The sequence below is a fragment of the Protopterus annectens genome, chromosome 16.part0 (assembly GCF_019279795.1).
Source record: "Protopterus annectens isolate FY-2018-M chromosome 16.part0, PAN1.0, whole genome shotgun sequence".
In the NCBI taxonomy this organism is placed as follows: Eukaryota; Metazoa; Chordata; order Ceratodontiformes; family Protopteridae; genus Protopterus; species Protopterus annectens.
In genome coordinates this window covers 684,290,027-684,310,312 of record NC_056750.1, presented here as the reverse complement: position 1 = coordinate 684,310,312, position 20,286 = coordinate 684,290,027, and the positions used below count along the sequence as shown (strand labels likewise).

At 38.7% G+C, this 20,286-nt stretch overlaps 1 protein-coding gene across 3 annotated transcripts in view; it reads left to right on the top strand.

The window, feature by feature from the left end:
- The window catches only part of LOC122790830, a 754,878-nt gene that overhangs the window by 528,123 nt on the left and 206,469 nt on the right, over positions 1-20,286 (top strand). For all 3 annotated transcript variants that reach the window (XM_044058466.1, XM_044058465.1, XM_044058467.1), the window contains one exon: positions 6,604-6,879. In XM_044058466.1, coding sequence (XP_043914401.1) covers positions 6,604-6,879 — 276 coding nt within the window. The remainder of the gene's footprint in view (positions 1-6,603; positions 6,880-20,286) is intronic.

The window sequence follows — 20,286 nt, the reverse complement described above, 5'->3', positions numbered from 1 at the left end:
TTACTTAGTGACACAGTGGCCCACTCCTAATAGCCTTGCTCTTGGTCAAACTACCATATGTATTGATAGTAACATTACACAGTAAGATTGGACACCCTTTTTAAGGATTTTAAAGCAACTGATAAGGGGTTCTGGTGGCAGTGATAACTACTTTGTAGTATAGGCAGAAGTGTGTGTGTGTGTGTGTGTGTGTGTGTGTGTGTGTGTGTGTGTGTGTGTGTGTGTGTGTGTGTGTTTAAAACAAATCTCCACGATTGTGTCAGCTACTTGGGCAGGGACCAGAAGCACTGGTTGAACAGAGAGAGTGTTGGAGGACTTGGCACACTGGCTAAGGACTCAACTCTATAGCTGTACCATTGCGGAGTCTTACTAGGGATCTGGAGAAAGAGGGAGAAACCAGCCCCAGACTGACTGTGGTCTCTATGTGCCCTTAAGGGAAATTGCACTTGATGCAGAGAGCTGCATCCGGAAATACTGTGTGTGAACTTGTCATCCTCCCAATGTATGTCCCCCACTGGTGCTAGTCGTGAGGATTGAGGCTCCTTGATTACTAGTCCAGTTGTGGGGCATCACATGCAGTATCCTCAAGATAAGAGAACACAGACCATAGACTGCACTCTGTGGGCAGAACTAGCCACTCAATGCAAAATATGGCTCTAGGTGATTTGGTCATGTTGACTAATGTTGCCAAATGGGCATGAGTATTTGCTGGTGATAAGTGGCTTGAGGACTCAGCCTACTCCAACCTATTCCAGGGACCCATGCTAACAGTGGGAGGGATGTATGTCCACCATTGGCCAGTGTATACTACTGGCCAGCTGGTGCCCAATTGCCCAGCCTGGGTTACCTGGGTTAGCTCTCAGTGAAAGCTGGACGGTAAAACCAATTAACTTGCCAAACATGAACTAAGAATTGCTAGACTAAATGTAGGTTCACTGACAGGACAGAGCTTGGAGGAGGCTGGACATTCTGTGTATCCAAGAGACAAGATGGAAGGGCAATGCAGCTAAGATGCTATGGGATCCAGAATTTACTACACAGGAGGAGGACAGGCTAGAAATGGTGTGGGAATTGTGATGAGTGAGACTTTAGAAAGTATTGTGGGATATCTTCAGAATTAGTGACAGACACATGGCAGTCAGATTCCAGTGTAATGACAGAGTAGTATTCATAATCTCATCAGGGTTGTGATAGTAAGAAAAATAGTCCATTCATACAGCAGTTTAAGGACCTACTATATAAAGCAGGACAACAGGAAATGGTGTTAATAATGAGTGACTTGAGCACATATATTGGGACAGACAGAACAGGATATGAGGATGGACTGAGTCCATATGGGTGAGGCAACAGGAATAAAGAAGGAGAGGCCATTCTAGACTTTTGTCTGGCAAATGGCTTGATAGTAGCCAGCACATGGTTCAGAAAGAGAGAGAGAGAGTCACAAGATCACATGCAAGAGTGTCCAGCATGCAACTCAGGTGGACTTCTTCCTAGTAAGAAAAGGGCACTGGTGCAGAATCAGTGATTGCAAAGCCATCCCCAGTGAAACAGTCAGCCCACAGCATAAACCACTGGTTGCTACAATCAGCTGCAAGCAATGGCCAAAGAGGGCTCTAAAGTCAACAGAAACCAGGCTGAAAACCTGGATGTTGACTGGAGAGAAAGTACAACAGTTTTAGGAATTACTCAAAGGCTTAGCACCCCAAGAAGAGGTGAAGTGGAAGAAGAATGACGGCACCTTTAAATAGCATGTTCGAGGACTACAGAACAGGTATGTGGCCAAGCCAGGTATGGAAATAAGGTACATAAAGAAAGCTGGTTGTGGAATGCAGAAGTCCAGGAAGTCATCAAAAGAAAGAATGATTGCAGGAAAAAGTGGGAGATAGAAAATACAGACCAGACTAGGAAGGAATACTGGTTGGCTAACAAAGATTGGAGGCACTCTACCAGCTTCTGGAATGTGACTCAGTAAGTGGCACAAAGAAGCTATATCAGGCTGCAAGACAAAGATGGAAAGATAAAGAAGATAGGCACCCTTTATAAGGGGTGACAGCCGCAACCTGCTCACCAGACGACAAGGACATCAAAGGCAGATGGAAAGAGTACTTCCAACAGCTTCTGAATGAGGAAAATGCCTCAGAAGTTGTACTACCCCAGACACAGCTTATGTTGAAAGAAGAGGAGCACCCCACCATAGAAGAAGTGAGAAAAGAACTAAGGAAACTGAAGTCAGGGAAATCAGCAGGCTCAGATGAGGTCACAGTGGATATGATAAAGTTACTGGGTGAGATAGGAAAGAAATGGCTCCTGAGTGTACTCGTAGCTGTGTGGAGAGAAAGGAGTATCCCAGATGACTGGAGAATGAGCACTCTCATGCCAGTAGTGTACAAGAACAAAGAGAACATCCACAACTATGGGCAATACAGAAGTATCAAACTCCTGTCACATTTTACATTTCACGTAAGTTCTGGATTGATAAATAGATATGCAGAGAGAAAGTAAAAGTAAAATGGGTGATGAGCAGTTTGGATTCAGATCATGATGCAACACAACTGTCCCAATGTTTGCAATGAGAGAGAGTTGAGAAGAAGCTAGAGATAGGGAAAGAGGCCAATTTGGGTATTCCTGGACTTGGAGATGGAGAAGGCATATGCCAATGCCCCAAGAAAGCTGATTTGGACAGAGCTGTAGGTGGTTCGAAGTCCCAGACACATTGGTAGAATTAGTTCAGGCTATGTACAGGGATTTAATGACTCCAAGTAAGAGCAGTGTTCAGTGTCCCAGAGGGATTCCTAGAGGGAGTGGGTGCACACCAGAGTTCAGCTCTGAGCCCACTGCTGCTCATACTGGTGATGGACTACATTAGCAAGCAGGTCGGAGCAGACACATCAACAAACTTGCTGTAGGCAGAGGATGTGGCATTACAGCAGACTCTGTGCAAAAACTCTGCAAAGGATAGGTGACTGGAATGCAAAACTGAAGGCACATGGGATGAAACTAAGTACAGATAAGGAAGTGGTAATGGCAGCAAATTGGGAAAATCAGAAGAAGCTGAGAACTGAGGTAGAAGGGAAGATTCCAGGTAAATAGCTTAAAGTATCTGGTAGGGGTGGTTGAGGAGAAGGAAAACTTTAATGAAGAGGCCAAAGCTAGAATCAGAGGAGCAGCAGCCAACTAGCACAATGTTTCAGGTGTGGTGTATGACAGAAGAATGCCACAGAAGCTGAAATGTAAGGTGTACAAAATGTGGGACAACCAGTGCTACTGTGTGGTACAAAAGCCTGGGCAGTAAAGGCAGAGAAGATAAGAAAACTAGAGGTGATGGAAATGTACCTGAGATGGGTGGTGGGATGCACACTGTAAGACCAAAGAAGAAATGAGGACACAACAGAAGCCAAAGTAGCTCCAATTGCAGACAAGATCAAAGAGAACATATTATGGAGGTTTGGGCACATGTGCAAAAAAGAAGAAGACAATCTGAAGAAGATTTGAGACAGGCAGGAAGAAGGTAAGAGGAAACGAGGGCATCCAGCAAAGAGGTGGATGGATTGTGTGAGAGTAGATCTGTGACAGTCAGGCATGAGTGTCGACAAGGCAGGAGGCTACAATTAACATGACACCCCAACCCCATGTGGACTATATGCAAAAAGGGGGGATGATGACAATAATGATGATGCCCAAAGACATAGAATAGGATTAAAAATAAAAATCACAACAATGTGAAGATACGTAAAAAATTATAATAAATCAACTCCTTGTAGTATAAAAACGTCTAAGTAAATGCCAATAATTAATCATAGAGACCTGTATAAATGCTTGATATTTATAGCATTATTTAACCCTGGGAAGACATAAGCTTGAAGCTTAACTTGCCACCACAGTTCCCTAAGCTCTAAGTAGCTCTCCCTATTCCCCATTAATGTGCCAAATATATATTTTTTCTAAAACCAAGAATGTAAACATTCGAAACTTGGAACAATTGGTGGTATGGTTTGGCAATGCATTGGTAATATTAGCAGTTCTTAAAGCATATAGGTCATCTTAAATTTTCCCACAGTTTTTCCAAAAAAAAGTATTACATAAAGAGCAAAGAGTGAGACAACTGTTTTTGTCCCACAATTTGTTTTAGGAAGTTTAGTGATGTCAATAATCAATCATATAATTTTATTTTGTGTTGTAATGTTAATATACCACATTGATTACACATGCTACTTTTAGTCGTACTTGCTGCATTTAGTGGTACTTGTTGAGCTAACATCAGTAGTTAAACCTCTCTAATTTATTTTTGATGTTCCTACCTCTTTTAAAAGTAAGTCTAGCAGAGTGCCTATAATTTGTTTTATGTAATCAAAAGTGGGTGAGTACACCCCATGGGAAGAGATTATATTCCTGGTTTTAGACATGCTACCAGAATAGGTAATAATCAAATACTACTCAAAAGGACTGATTGAAACATGCCTGGGTTTAATTAAACCACGTTTTAAAATTGGAGCAAATATGTCCCCTGTTCCTTGTAAAACTTCTTGATTGATTTTTTTCCAATGAACTAGCTGGATACCCATTTCCAAAAATAATTTTGCTAAAAAAATCCATTTGAAGAAAAAAAATAGATTCAATCTGATACCATGCTAAATGTCCATACCATATGACCTTTACCAACATTAAATGTCTGTTTATATGGATGACATCTGTGGTAATGTAGGTACAATAAAGTTTAAGCATATTTCAGGATGTTTACTGTGTAGTTTGATGCTAGAGCATCAACAGTGGCCACCATAGATCACTGGCTGAAAGATGAAACCAATTCAAAATCTCTAATAAATATCAGGCTACCTTATTTCCTTCGCATATATGACAGAACACAGTGCATTACACCTTTTAAGGTTGTTACAGTAAAATATATATTTCTCTTCCAGTCACTGTCAGTGAGGCTTTCAAAGCTGTAAACCCTTCATGCTTCTACCTGCTTGCTTTGTTTTTTCCTGTCTTGTAGTAGATTGGAGAAGCTAAAGCACAATGTGTTGCAAAGACGTGGCAGCACCTATTGTGTAACAGTTTTCATAGTTGGAAAGCACTTGGTTTTTCTACACCTTTCTCTCTCAATCTCTTTCTCTTTAACTTGTAGTACATGTAGCAGGTATGCTCCATGCACTGCAAAGAATTATGACTGGAGTTCTGTAATCATAACCAAGTTGTTATGCACTCTGGAAATGGATGTCAGTGTTTCCCTTTTGAACTTTGCTGTGCTACACTCTCTTCATTAATTTCTTGACATCATTTCTCAAACATAAAATAATTTGGTTATATTCAGAAGCCTGATCATAATACTCTATTAGACAAAATCAGCAAGTTTGTAAAAATATGTCCAGGGTGCAAAGTTAAAATAGTTGATTTATGAGTATATAAGGGAAAGGGGGTTGAACATGTGCAGGAAATGCAATCATGAAAGTAAAAGAGAGAGAAGTACTGAAGATATGTGGTGTCAGGCAGTTAATAATAGCAGTAAAGGAGATAACGTTCATCAGAACAGCTTATTTAAACACAAGTATGCATTGCAAAAGGTAATTAATATTGGTGCACTAAATCTTAGACTTTTCATTTTTTGGTTTCCTTTTCTAAATTGCTTCATTACTGATCATTTTTTCTTGATTTTTTTGTTGTTGCTGTTTCTAGTCATCTTGTTTCGTGTTGGCATTTTATACGTTTCTTTATTTCCTCTTTTTCCTCTGGTAATATTTTGTTTGTTGTTGGCTTTAACTGCAAAGTCTGCATATTCTGATATTGTGTTAGGTCATTTCAAGTTTTCTGTATGATTTGAATTACTGTTTTGTAATCTTTAGGCAATTTATATTTTGTACACATTTTAGTCTCTCTTTTCCCCACATATGAAAACATCTATCCATTTCTCTTAAATCCTTCAAAAACTTATTTTAAATGAGTATTTCCTTTAGAGATTTTTTATGTGTAATTTCTGCTTTTCCTCTTTCAGTACAGTGCTGTTTGGGTTTCAGAATGTTAGTTGTTGTAGAGTGATCCTCTTTCAGACATAGGCCAGAAGTATATTTCTAGGTTACTTTAATAAACTGGAATGCCATTTACAGCAATGTTAAACATTATAAGATTAAACTATAGTGACGGATTCTACAGATTCTGTTGCATCCACTGATTCTTGATCCATAATCTAATGAGCCTTTGTAATAAGAATCATGATTATATGATTGTCGCTTAGAATAAAAAGTGGATTCCCACTGCAGTAGCAGTCGTTGTGGTTCAAAGTACTGTCTGAACTGGCTAACGAAGATAGATCAGTCAGAAGCTTTCTAGAATTGGTTCTTACTGGGAAGAACTGAGCATTGTCTGTGTTATGGGGACATTTTAGGAGGAAACTTTGGGAAGCCATTGATATTATAGTGCCTGGTGCAGATTGTGGTGGTAAATGGGAGAAGTGAATGTCATTAGCAGCTAGAAAGGGGTTATCTTTCTGTGGGGAGAGCATGGTGCCTAAGCATGCTAAGTTAGAAACATATAAACTCTACCTTACTTTTTTCTCTAAAACAAATCAAATGGTCACTTTTTAAACATGTTTATTTTCTATTTTGACAGGACACTTCACTCAGGTTGTCTGGAAAGACTCCACTGAAGTAGGCGTTGGAAAAGCAACAGATGGTAAAGGGCTATTTTTTGTTGTTGGCCAGTATAGCCCAGCTGGAAACGTCACGAATCTTGGTTACTTTGAGAAGAATGTCTTACAAAAAGGGACACCTCAGTCAAGCTGTGCTGATACCAGCAGCAAAGGAATGAAGACTATTTATGTTCAAGATTCACAACCCAAAACTGATGGTTATGGGTCCAAATTTACACTGGACTGTGGTGCATCAGGTTAGAAGCTTTAATACTAATTTTCATTTACAACAGTCAAAAGCAAGCTTATGCAAAATGTCAGTCTGGGCTGTGTGCTTTAAATAGGTAAGATGGAAAAAGTGACAGACTGCAATATTTTCATGAAACTTGGGCTTCTTACAGTTTTTTTATTTTTTATTTTCCTGTTTAATCAAACTTTCTCCCACCATTACATGAGTGTCAGTTATTGTGATGACAATAATGTTTCAAGTAAACTGAACACTACTTCTGTGGGGCTGGATAACATACCGGGCTGCCTAATGGTCTGTCTAAAATATGACTTGTCAGATTCTCTACAGAGGCTAATCAATATCAGTCCCCAAGCAGATTTCATGCTGGATGAATGGAGGAGTGCAACAGTCACCCCTCTGAATAAAGGCTGAACATCAACAAACTCAGGTAATTTCACATCCATAAGTTTGACCAGCTTTATCTGTAAGGCTGTGGAAGGGATCATTATGGAATTAATAAATAAGAGCATAGTAACCTACAAACCCTCAACCCAAGCCAGCTCAGATCCATCAAGGGCCGATCCTGCCTACTTAACCAGGTTGATTTCCTTGAGAAGGTTACTAAAGCAATATATGAGGGCAAATAAATACAAACAAAACACTCGGGACTCCAGCAAAAGACTGCAACAGTACAATTTAATGCTTCTGTGAACTATACAAAAACCCCACTAAATTGTGTTGTGGTTTTGGGCAAATAAATACACACTGCATTTCTAGACTTCACAAAGACATTCAACACAATCTCACACTCAGATATCTTAGATAAACTCTCCCAGCTACATGTAAATCTGTATTTAACTCATTGGATAACAAAATGGGTCACAAATAGAACACAGGTAATTAGGGTAGCTGGCTCTACCACCTCCAAAATACCTATCATTAGTGGTGTACCCCAAGATTCAGCCCTTGGGTTACTCCTTTGGCATGTATTTCTTAGAGGCCAAAGCAAATGTTAAGGGTTTATGGCTGACCAAGTTTGCAAATGACTGTAAACTTGGTGCCATCGTAAAGTCTGCAAGATGGCCTTTTTGCAAACTAATAGCTCATGTCAAAACCTTGGACTAAAACGAAATGCAAAGAAAGGTATAATTGCATCCTTGAGCAAGCATGACTTCCTTTGTAACTATCACACTTTCAGTCACCCTTGAATGTTGATCATATAGACAGGGATTTGGGAGCCTGTGTGAACAACGAACTGCCCTTTGAAGAGTACATATCCAATATTGTAAGGAAGCCCTTTTTCATCACACAGCTTATATGTAAAAGTATAGCATCCAGGTCCAGAGATGTAATTAGTCCACATATTCCACTATCATTAGGCTGATCATTGAATATAATGCTCATTTTGATATGTACCTGTCCAAACACTTGTCAGAATTGTAATGACTGCAATGCTGTTTCACTAGAAAAATCAGGTGCTTAAACTATAAAAACTATGCAGGTCATCTTATTCTTGTCCTCCTCCTCGGAATCATACAGTCTGCCAAAAGGCAACCTCTCCCTCCCTTATACTGTCTCTACCTACCCTATCGTGTCAAACCTACTACCCATTTGCAACTCCAGTGATAGTGTGAACACCTGCTTGAAGGATCTCAATCTCCTTTGCAACATAAATAGAATATGTTGGAGGGGATAGGTATGTATTAGAGAATACCACTTAAATTAAACCATCTTTCACGCCAAATAAAACAAAGTACTTCTCTAACTCTCTTTAAGCATAATTTAGATGAATGGATGAAAAAACATAAATTCATCCCTGGTTTAGCATGTATGCCCCTCACAGATAGTGACAACATACCTTTGTTCTGCCTACTTCTGGGTTATTCTAACACAAAATGTAAGTGATATAAGCTACCATGACAACGTAACGCTAGACTTCTTAAGATCCTCACTGATCAGTAGTCTAGTAAATGCATGTGAACTTATGAATCTGATTGCAAATTTGTCTTGTAAAATACCCTTATAGTTTATGCAGTTATCACATCTCCCTAAAAACAGGCATGGTCACAATGCTTGCTGTGCCGCATTTTTCTCGATATTTGCTGGCTGTAGTGGCTGTAGTCAGTCTTGTCCCACAGTATTTGTGCATCTGAAGGCTCAGGGCACACAGCATCTTACTAGCACATACTGAGTTATGATTTTGTTTGCTTATAAGTAGTTACTAGGCATGCAGGCCAGGACACTATTTAGAAATCTATCCCAGTTTCCCAACTACATAAAAACAATATCTGTTTAAGTTACTTGCTCAGAATTGTACACAATAGGCATAAGGAGGCTGATAGAATCAAACCATAGACTAAGGGAATCAGCTCACTAACAGTTTATAGCCTTAATCCTTTATGCTAACTGCCAGACCAACTAAGTGTGCTGCTCTCCAAATTCAAAGACGTGCCACATGCATCTTCTGCACTACCATTTTTTGATAGTCCATTTACTCAGGCCTACTTCTGTGTTGCCCACCATTACTTATAGTATAATTAAATATTAACTTACACAGCTAAACATTTTTGGAATATGACAATGGATAAGGTTTATCTGCCGAGTCCTAAGTAAGGTAGGAATTTTGTTCTATAACACAGCATGACACAGTATACATTTTTCTGAAAAGATTTTTCATGTGAAATTTGGTTTATAGGTTCATAGGTACATATTAGGCAATCAGTCTGCAGACCAGTTCAAGCTTAGCCAAAACACTGTATTCAAAATTTCCTTCCCTGAATATTACATCTGTGCATAACTGTATATGAAGCACTAGAACATATGAGTATGACATCTAGTTACCTTTAGCCTATGTACTTTAAGGTGTGAGCAGCACTCAAGATTCTGTCTATGTGACCAGACCGGAAACTGATTTAGTAACATTATCAGCGCTGATAGGTTGTTTGTGTGTGTGTGTGTGTGTGTGTGTGTGTGTGTGTGTGTGTGTGTGTGTGTGTGTGTGTGTGTGTGTGTGTGTGTGTGTGCTTTCTTGCATCTGTTTTTGATCCGTTTGTAATGGGTGATCCCATATGATATAAATTTCATCATTTTCACTAATGCTTTGTGGCTCATGTTTCCAGTACTTAACAGGTACTCATCCTACTGGAAAAACTTCATGTTGATCAGGATCTGATGCAGAAATGGTTAAGGGGAGGTGAATTTAAACCAAAAGATGAAAGGGTAATATTGGCAGCTCAGTACAGCAGACTACATACACATTGGTTTACAAACTCCATTAAGCATGTGGGAGAAAAAGACAAATGCAGGTTCTGTAAAACAGATTTGGAAACAGACGCACATCTGTTGCTGGGTGTGATACACTAAGAGCAGAGAGCCTGTATAAAGTAATAATAATGTGGCAAGATCATTGCATTAAGTATTGAGTAAGCATTATAATACTGAAGTAGCTTAGAAGCATTGGAAACATGAGTCACAAAGTATTATAGAGAATGAGGAAGATTACATTGCATGGAATCCCCCATTACCAACAGTTCAAAAAACAGATGCGAGAAAACCAGATATAGTAGTCCATGAAAAGACAAAAGTAGCATTGATCACTGAAATTGCTACACTCAGTGATTACAGTGTCTTATGTACAGAGAGACACAAAGTCATAAAATACCAGGATTTGCAACCAGAAATGAGGTCACTGTGGAAGAATACCCAGTTCCAATAATAACAGGAGCAATGGGTCATACAGAAAAGAATTTGCAGTTGTATTTAGATATACTACTAATGCATGTAACTCCATATGAATTGCAGGAGGAGTCAATTCTGGGCACATTGTGGGTGCTACAAAGAGCACTTTTGGCTCACAAACTTTAATCATACCAATAATTAGGAATGGGGTCCATTTCCATCATGGTATTAGAAACCCAAAAGACTTGGAGAAATTAAAAGTGGAAAACTGTCAACTGAATGAATGAAAGTAATAGCTGCTATAGTTGCACAGCCATCCTGCTCACCTTTTAGGATAGTATTCCTCCCTGTGTGTTAATATAGTTGAGTGACTTTGGTATTGTCTGTGACAAAAAATGTCTTTTCTTGGACAATTTTGACAGCCTTTTGTAACTTCTACTGAGTAGCAAACTGATGGCATTGCATTATCCATGTCTCTAGGTGTGTCCTCCAACACAAATATGAAGCATCTTTTGTTGAAGCCAAAACTGAAATAAAAAGACTTATCTGTGTTCATTTGGGCTAATGCTACCCATCACCCCAAGTTCTTGAAAATAGGAGGAATCAGAGGATTCATAGTGTCCAAGGAATGTGTGACTGAAGATCACTAAAATTTCATGCCTAACCTTTAATTTTCCTCATAGGTTGCCAAGTATTCTGAAATGTCATACTACTCTCTGACATTTGCTACAAAAAGTAAGTTAATCTAGTTTGAGCTAAAACAGAATGATATTGTCTTTTATCCCTTCTTGGGTAGTGCAACATTTTGCTTGAACTTTATTCATTAGAAGTTCCAGAAAAGCTTTCTGCTGAGAATAGTTGAGGTACAACTTCTTGCTGACTATAAGTCTCATGAAATTCAGAAGAGGAATTATAATTCTTGAATCCTTCTAGAGTTGTTTCATTGACTGAGCCTGGACTAAACATTCATCCATTTAGGGGTAGGTATAAATGCTCTGTAACTCAAGGGTCACAATGGCAATAAAAACTAAAAACTGGTATCCAGTCACCATTATTAGACAATATGCTTCAGGGGGAAATTCCCTATGTTGAAATGTGCTTCTTTCTCTCATGGCCATTGGGTGATTCTTGTTTCTGTTTTCTAATGGTTCAAGGCACCTGTGGGAGGTAACTCAGTGGTCCTTCAGTTCAATTGAAAAGAAAAACAAGAACTCAGTTCCATTCGAATAGAAAATCCTTTATTGGAAGATGAGCACTGCTTAGATGACTGAGTAGCAGTGGTTTTACCAGGGATATTTATTATAGTTTTAGTAGGTGAACACAAGCTAGGTACCTTCCTTAACATCACAGGGGTGTGTAGGCAGAGGGTTAAGCTTTATTTGACTGCCCCGGTGTCATAGTGGGCCTAAAATTGTGTGCCTGAGTGTGGGTTAAATGAAGAGAATATGTTGCTTATACAAACAATAAAAACAGATTTTAAACCATTTAAAAATATGTTTAACAATTATATTTAAATATATATTTAAAACGTATCAAATATATTTCCATTTTGTGTCATCCAACCAAGCCAACATAGTTCTTAGATTCCATTAAACTGTATCCAGTATATGTATGTATGTGTGTGTGTGTGTGTGTGTGTGTGTGTGTGTGTGTGTGTGTGTGTGTGTGTGTGTGTGTATATATATATATATATATATATATATATATATATATGTGTGTGTGTGTGTGTGTGTGTGTATTTATTTATTTATTATTTATTTTACATTGTTGACCGGGCTAGTCTAACTGGATACATGTCCATTTTCAGTAGAGGCCTGGGGAGATAATCTCCAAGATAGAACAATGAAATTAACAAGATAACAAAATAACAAATAAGGAAACATTAAACAAAAAAAAATCATATTTACAATGCATATTACAGGTTATCACAGTAAATACAGAAGTGTAGAATACAGGCATAACATAGCATGCTAGTACAATCAAGATGTTCTAGAGGGAGATAGTATTATGGTTAATAAGGAAGGAATTACAGTTAATGAGTAGAAGGGGTAGGAAGAGCAAAGTATTAAGAGATACATAACTAATCAGGCTTAGTACAGGGGCATAACCACTGTGTTCTGAGGAACACTTTCAATTTGTTTTTGAAGCATGATACTGAGGGGAGTGAGGAGAGTTCACTGGGGAGGAGATTCCAGGCTTTTCCAACAATATTAGAAAAGAGGGAGTCACCTGCCTTGTTGTTTGGTTTAGTGGTATGTACTAGAAGTCTCTGAGAAGACCTTAAGGATTTCAGGTTTTTATAGGGAGTGATGAGTGTGGATAGAATATGAGTTTTGGAAGGTTTGTAAAAAGTGTTGTGGGCTATAGATAGTTGATGGAATTTAATCAGATTTTGAATGTGCATGTGTGTGTGTTTGTATATGTAGATATATACTTTCAAACTCCTGTTTAGTTATGTTCTATTTCTCCTTATAGTGCACCTTGTTTTGTCCTGCATGTAAATGACTGCCTTGATCTTCCCTGCAACAAAGGTTTTTTAACAGTGCAATTTCTCTCCAGGTGCTAATATCACCAAGCCAAGAAATAAATCTGCCCATTATCATTTTATATCTGCACAGACAAGGTTTTTAGTATGAAATAACTGCAATTTTTAATTCGTACTGTCCTTTGTTATTTGGAAATTGCTTCACCTACCTCTGCATCTTTTGGCACTCCATGGGAGTCGCGGCAGCAAGAAACCAATAGCCCACCAATCTAAAACCCACTGCCTTTGCTACATTATTTCACGGACAACTTAAATCCTAATTTCTGGTCTGTTGGGGCTATCCCACATACCCATATCTTTTTCTAAACCTTTTTGCTTTTAACTATTACAATTCAAAGTAAATATAATCAAACATAAAGAGAAAGAAGTAAAATTTTAACACAATTCCCTTACCGCTCTGATTGTTTTTTTCTGATTGTGCGAGATTGCTATTCTGGCCCAACCAGTTCCATTTCCCTTCACTTCGCTTGGGCTCACTCTGCTCCCCTACCCTTCACCATTCCCACCCACCCCTTCTTTCACTGATTTTATACTTTTTCCGGAACCACACCCTCTACCTAATTAACAAATCACCTCTCCCCAATCATCCCCTACCCACCTAACCAGTCCTACCCACGTCTACTCAACAACTCATTATAACTATCAAAGCTCTCATTATCCTCCCACTGCTGCCCACCATAGCATACTCTACCTCTTTGCCTCCCACCTTAGGTCTATAACCTCCCCCAACCATGCATTATTACCACACCTTTCTTTACTGCACCATACTATCAGGACTTCTCTACCTAGCCTATACCTTTACTAACCTCCACAGTCATAGCATCCAGTACAGTAGCTCCCTGACCCTGTCAAGCAACTACCCCATACCTTTAACCACATTATACAGTCAAATCAGCCCACAGCTTTATTCCTTTTCTTACTCTCTTATCTTCCATCTCAGTCATTTAAAAGCCACCTACCCATCTGTCCCCACTTTCAGTTATCACCTCATAAAACCCAAAGTAGCACACATACTGCTACACTCCCTAACTCATATAAAACTTCTTACAGATATCCATCCTAACCCTGGCCCTAGCTGTGACACAAAACACAAAGACACCTCCTCAACCCTACCCTAAACTTCACAAACTACAACATCCTTACTACTAACATACAAACCCCCCTATCAGTCATTTTTCAAATCTGACTTGCTAATCAACAATTTTAATCTCAGAAGCCTAGTAAATAAGATCACAGAATTCCATGCTATCTTAGCCACCTACTCTCGTGACATAGCCATGTTAACTGAAACCTGGCTAAAACCACATATCAAGGACAGTGAAATTACTCCACAGAATTATAACATAATAAGGCAAGACAGTCTAAACAAAAGAGGTGGTGACTTAGCTATAATGTTTAAAGACTCCCTTAAGGTAGAAAAACTAAACATAACCCCACCAGACATCCCTAACACATAATTACTCATATCACGTCTACATATTAACACACACAAAGCCATAATTATCATGGCTAGCTACCTATCCCCAGGTAAGAACCTTCCCAACATTGAACATTTCCTCTCCTGGTCCTCCAACACTTTCAGTCAAGAAACCATTATCCTAGGTGATTTTAATCTTGACTGGCTTACCTGCTCTTCCAACTGCTCTTCTAATTTTATCAATATATGCAGTTATACTCAAATCATAAACTGTCCCACTTGTACAAACACTCTCAAAAAGAATCTCTACTTGATTGAATATTGGCCAGCAAACCTAACCCAAACGACCAAAGAGGCTGTCTTCTAGTCAGCCTTAGTAATCACTCCCCCACTTATTTACTAAAAAAAAAGAATACAAACCCAATCTATTTCTCCCATTATATACACCTGATGCAAGAAAAAATGTTCACCTGATACTTTCAACCTACTCCTACAGCAATGTGATTAGTCACCATTACGAACTCTTAACCTGGACCTTGCAGTTGAATAATTTATTAACAAATTCCTTGAACTACTAAATACTCTGGCCCCATAAGAAAAATACAAATCAAATCCAAACAACTACCTTGGCTTTCCCATGACACTAAACTTCTCATCAAACAAAGAGATAGAGCTAAGGCCATATAACAATCCACAAAAGGCATAAATGGTCGAACCATATATCAGCAGCTAAGGAATCAAACAAAGAACTGTATAAAAAAATTACAAAAGAACTACTTCCATACTTCTCAAATAAGGCACCTTCACAACCCTCACGAATTCTGGCAAACTATTAACTACCTCCTTAATCCAGGTAAAATCTCTACCCCCACTCTCTCCACATCCAACACCTCTGAATCCACAGCATCCCAATTCAACTCTCACTTTATTAACTCTATCACCTCCCTCCTAAATAACTACCAAAACCTACCTCTCTCAATCCCCCCCTCTGCCTCTAACACCATCAACTCTTTCAAAACTTGCCCAAACCTCCTACATAAAAAAGCTCCTCAGCAAACTTCAATCTTGCAGCCTAGTTGCAGACCAACTCCCCAATGAATTCTTAAATATTGCTGCTCCATCTATCACCTATCCTATATCTCTTCTTATCAATCACTCTATCTCTGAACAATATGTACCTCACCTCTGGAAAGTTGCACATATCATCCCACTCAACAGGGGTGGCCCCTCCAGGGAAATCACAAACTATCATCCCATTGCCATCCTCCCACCCATAGCTAAAATCCTAGAGAAATGTATTCACTTACAACTCCAAAACACCTCATAGACAACAACCTTCTATCCCACTCCCAGCATGAATTTAGGCCAAAGCATAGCACAAACACTGCCTTAATATCATTCACTGATGCCATTCATTACCTCATGAACAATAGTCTCCTAGTCTCAGCAATCTTCCTTGACATGTCAAAGGCATTTGACAGTGTCTCCCAGCTTCTCCTAAACATACTTGCCACCTACCATCTCAGTTCATCCACACTTAACATGGTGCAAGAGCTACCTGTCTGACCTTAAACAGGCCACCAAATGGGAGAAAAATCTCTTTCCTCTGCTACCAGATTCTACTGGTGTACCCCAAGGATCCATACTCGGCCCCCTCCTTTTTATCCTATTTACCAATAGTATAAATGCAGCAACTCAACTTGCTATGATCATGCAATATGCAGACGATACATCCTTTATGTGCTCCACCCCAACCTTTGAAGAACTACAAGATAAGACCCAAAAAGCATTTCAGGAAACAGAAACCTACCTATCCAACCTCCAGCTCATTCTAAACCCCAATAAGACCAAACTTATGTTTTTCACCAACAAACCATCCAGAAACCACTCTTCACCCCTCACTATTCATTCCACCAATGGAACCACAAATGAACCCACAAACCATACCAAACTCCTTGGTGTAACTATAGATGACAAGCTGAAATCTGATGTTCACATTTCCCTGTCAATTAAAAAAGTCCATGCCAAACTTGCATCTCTCTACCATGCAAAATCTTTCCTTACAAACCAATCCAGACTAGCCACTGCTAGATCCCAACTTCTATCTACCTTACTCTTCTGCTCACACATATTTACAAACCTCTGCAAAACTGACCTAATCAACCTATCATCCTGTTATGATAATATTGCAAAATTTGCCAGCAACCATCCCCACAAATCTCATCACTGCTCTGTTCTCCAAAAACTGAATTGACTTGAGCTTCCCAACCTGTTAACACTAAACCATCTCACTCTTACATACAAAATCATTCACAACCCAAACCGATGCCCCTCACTTTCCTCATTAGTTGAACCTCAAGTCAATACAAGGCTCCTTAGATCCTCCAACAAACTGATGCTAAAATTAACCCAGTCACACAACTACCATGGGGACTGTCTCTATTCTAGTAAAATAGCTAAGGCCTGGAATTCTCTTCCTTGTCACATTCAAAACACTCCCAACTACTTTTCCTTTAAAACCAAAACTAGAGAACATCTCAAATCCAGGTGGATTTGCTCCTGCTGTTCTCCTGGATAATCAATTGCCCCCTTTTACACTGCTCTTTCCTCTCTTTAAGCAACCTTATGTCTGGCTCTAGCCCATGTTAAAATTGCGTTACTATGCAGTAAACAATGTACATTCTAAAGTATGTTACATCTGACAACTCCATTGATGCTTCTCTGACAATCAGTTTCACTCATTGTTATTTCATTATCTGCAGTGTGGCTCACAACTTAATTTTTATCTCTGGATTTCTGGAATTTACATGTTCAAAACTTTGTATTAAGTGCATTATTATATCTATGTAATGTTATGATTTTATGATTTTGTATAATCTTTACAATGCTATTTGAATGTGAAGCTTTTCTCCTAGGGTCTCTGGTGAAAATGGGCTCCTTGGCCCAGTAGGACCCCACCTGGTTAACAAATGTAAGTAAAAATAAAAAATAAAATAAAAATTATATATATATATATATATATGTGTATATATATATATATATATATATATATATACATATATATATATATATATTTATATATATATGTGTGTGTGTGTGTGTGTGTGTGTGTGTGTGTGTAAATATTTATATACACACACACAACCCAAATGTTAAAACCTTTCCAAGTATCCACAGCCAAGGTGTTTAAAGTAATCCTTCAGAGGGAATCATAAGTATTAAAAGTTTGTTTAGACAGGTGCAGGAAGGTAGTCATTTAAGTTTTGTGTCCCTTTCATTAAAACTTCATCAGATCTGCCAGGAATGAAATACTTTTGTATGTGGGTTTAATATGACTCAGTTGGTTATTATTGGGTTAGTGGGTGTAGGACCCCATCAAAACCATGACATTTCTGAAATTGAATCTGTGTTTTGTGTAGAGGTTCCCTTTTTGCAACAGGGAGACTAAAAGAATGTTGGTATCTTTCACATGAGAAGTCTGTCTAACTCCGATCCTTAGACTGTCTATCTCTGTGAAGGTGGGATAGAAGTGTTTAGAAGTTTGCTCTAAATGCAGTGGTCATGATTGCATTCGTCAGTTCATTATTAGTAAAAATATTTTAAAAAATATTTCAAAACTTGGTCTCGCCGATTTAATGGCTAAAGTGCTGGTGCATTGACCCCTAGGACCAGCCAGTGTGGATGTACTAATAATTGGGGGAATGTTAGGATAGCCAAGAGCAGGTCTCTGGGGATGTCCACCAAAACATAAAAAAGAAACAAATTGGTGGGAGCGTTAACCCAAGAGTAAGTGAAACCTGTTTGAAAAAATTGCGATTTATTAGTGTATGGTCCCAGCGGGCTGTGGGAAACCATGAAGTTGATGGGACTGCGGTTCCTAGTATTATCCTGGAATAACAGCCACATAGTCTTGTGTGTGTTCAACTCTTATTTCCAGTGAAAAAACATCTGTGTATTACCTAAGGGGTGGGAAGTATATTTAAAACTCAGTTATTTCCTTAGGATCCATTGAATCATTTTTAAAAGTTAGTATATGCCTTATGGGTAGTTCAGTACTTAAGTCCGAGGTGTGTGTGTCGGCAGAGGTCGGGAGTTTCCATCAGAAACCGTGCCTGAAAGCTAGTGTTCCACTGTAAACCACTAACATTAATGATTATGGTCAATTATTATAAGGTATATGAAAGGAGGGATGGGGTTAAGGAGGAGGATCAGAGAAATGGAAATATTTAGGGGACTCTTTGGTCAACATCCAGTAATTATAAATTAAAAGCAGCCTCACTTGTTAACCAGAGAAGAATATTTCAAATCCAAAAGCCTGTTCTTGCTTTAAGTAACTTTAGTTTTGGATGGAGCTGTGATGATAATGGGCTAGTGCCAGCGTAGCCAGATGGAGTGCTGAAAAGAGTGATATGTCCTTTGATTTATACAAGATGCTTGTGTTACAAATATTTATTTTATTTATTTTATATTTTTTTACTGGGAGAGTCCAACTGGGCTAAAGGCCCATTTTCAGTGGAGGCCCAGGGAGAAAAGCTCCAAAGACACAAACAATAGACTTAAAGCTCCCATAAGATACAAACAATAGACTTGTAAGCATTACATAAAAAATAGATATATTCAACAATTTAGAAATGTTGGTATAGCTGTTGACAATACATAATGTTTGTAGGGCAGTTGAGATAAGCAATATGATAAACAACAACATGCATAAATTAAGAGAGGAGAATAACTGAAAGGATAAGGGTAAGCTTTGTAGAAGTTTACATTGCCAAAAAGGTAGGTATTACCAACAGATACCAGAGCAGGCATAGGTATTCGGGGCTGTGCCAGTGCAGACTTTGGGAGAAAAACTGGTGTTAGTCAGGGTGTAATCTGTGTATCAACCTGAGGAAGACTGATACAGAAGGTAGGAGGAGAAAAGATATGTACTTTCTGGTATGAGCTTGAACTATAAAGGATGATGTAGGGGGCTTTGTATTCAGATATGGATATAATTGGAGATGTGTTAGCGGAGGGAGGGTAAAAAGGGAGATTTTAGATAGCTAGGAGAGAGGGAGTGTAGCCTAATGTACAGAAATTGTTATGGCATATGGTTATCCTGGGCCTGTGCAGGTATAGTACCAAGAATTAAATAAGTGTGACCAAAGATGGTTTTTGAAGGTGGTCTTGCTGTCCCAGATCCTGATATCTGTAGGAAGGGTATTCCATATTTTAGCAATAGCACTGGAGTAGAGGGAGTCACCAGAGCTATTCCTGCTTTTGGTTACTTCAACGAGAGCTTTATTGGTGGATCTTAGAGCACGGTTGTTAGTATAGTGGTTTAGTAGGCCTTAAAGAGCTGTTTTTTTTTTTTTGAGGTGGTATAGGATTTGGTGGGTGGTTATAAGTTGGTTTTACTTAAGTAAGTTTGGTAATTCCAGCCATGACAATTGTCTGAGGGCTAGACAATGATGGGTCTTGAAAGCAGAGTTCATGGCAAACCTTGCAATTTTGTTATAGCAGTTGGTTAGTTTAAGCCACCTTTGTTTAGATTAATTAGGATGGGAGAAGCATAGAGTAATGTAGAAATTAGATGAGTTCTAGCAATGATGGCTTTACTGTTGTTGGTGAGGTAGTTTTTACATCTGTAAAGGGTACCAAGTTTTTTGTGTGTTTTAGTTATTGTTTGTGCTATGTGCTTGTTAAAGTTCATATTGTTTTCTATGATAACTCCTAGTGGTTTGGTCTGTGAAACAGGGTAGATGTGGATGTTGTTAGAGGAGATCATTTTTAAGGGGGGATAGTGTCTATGGCTT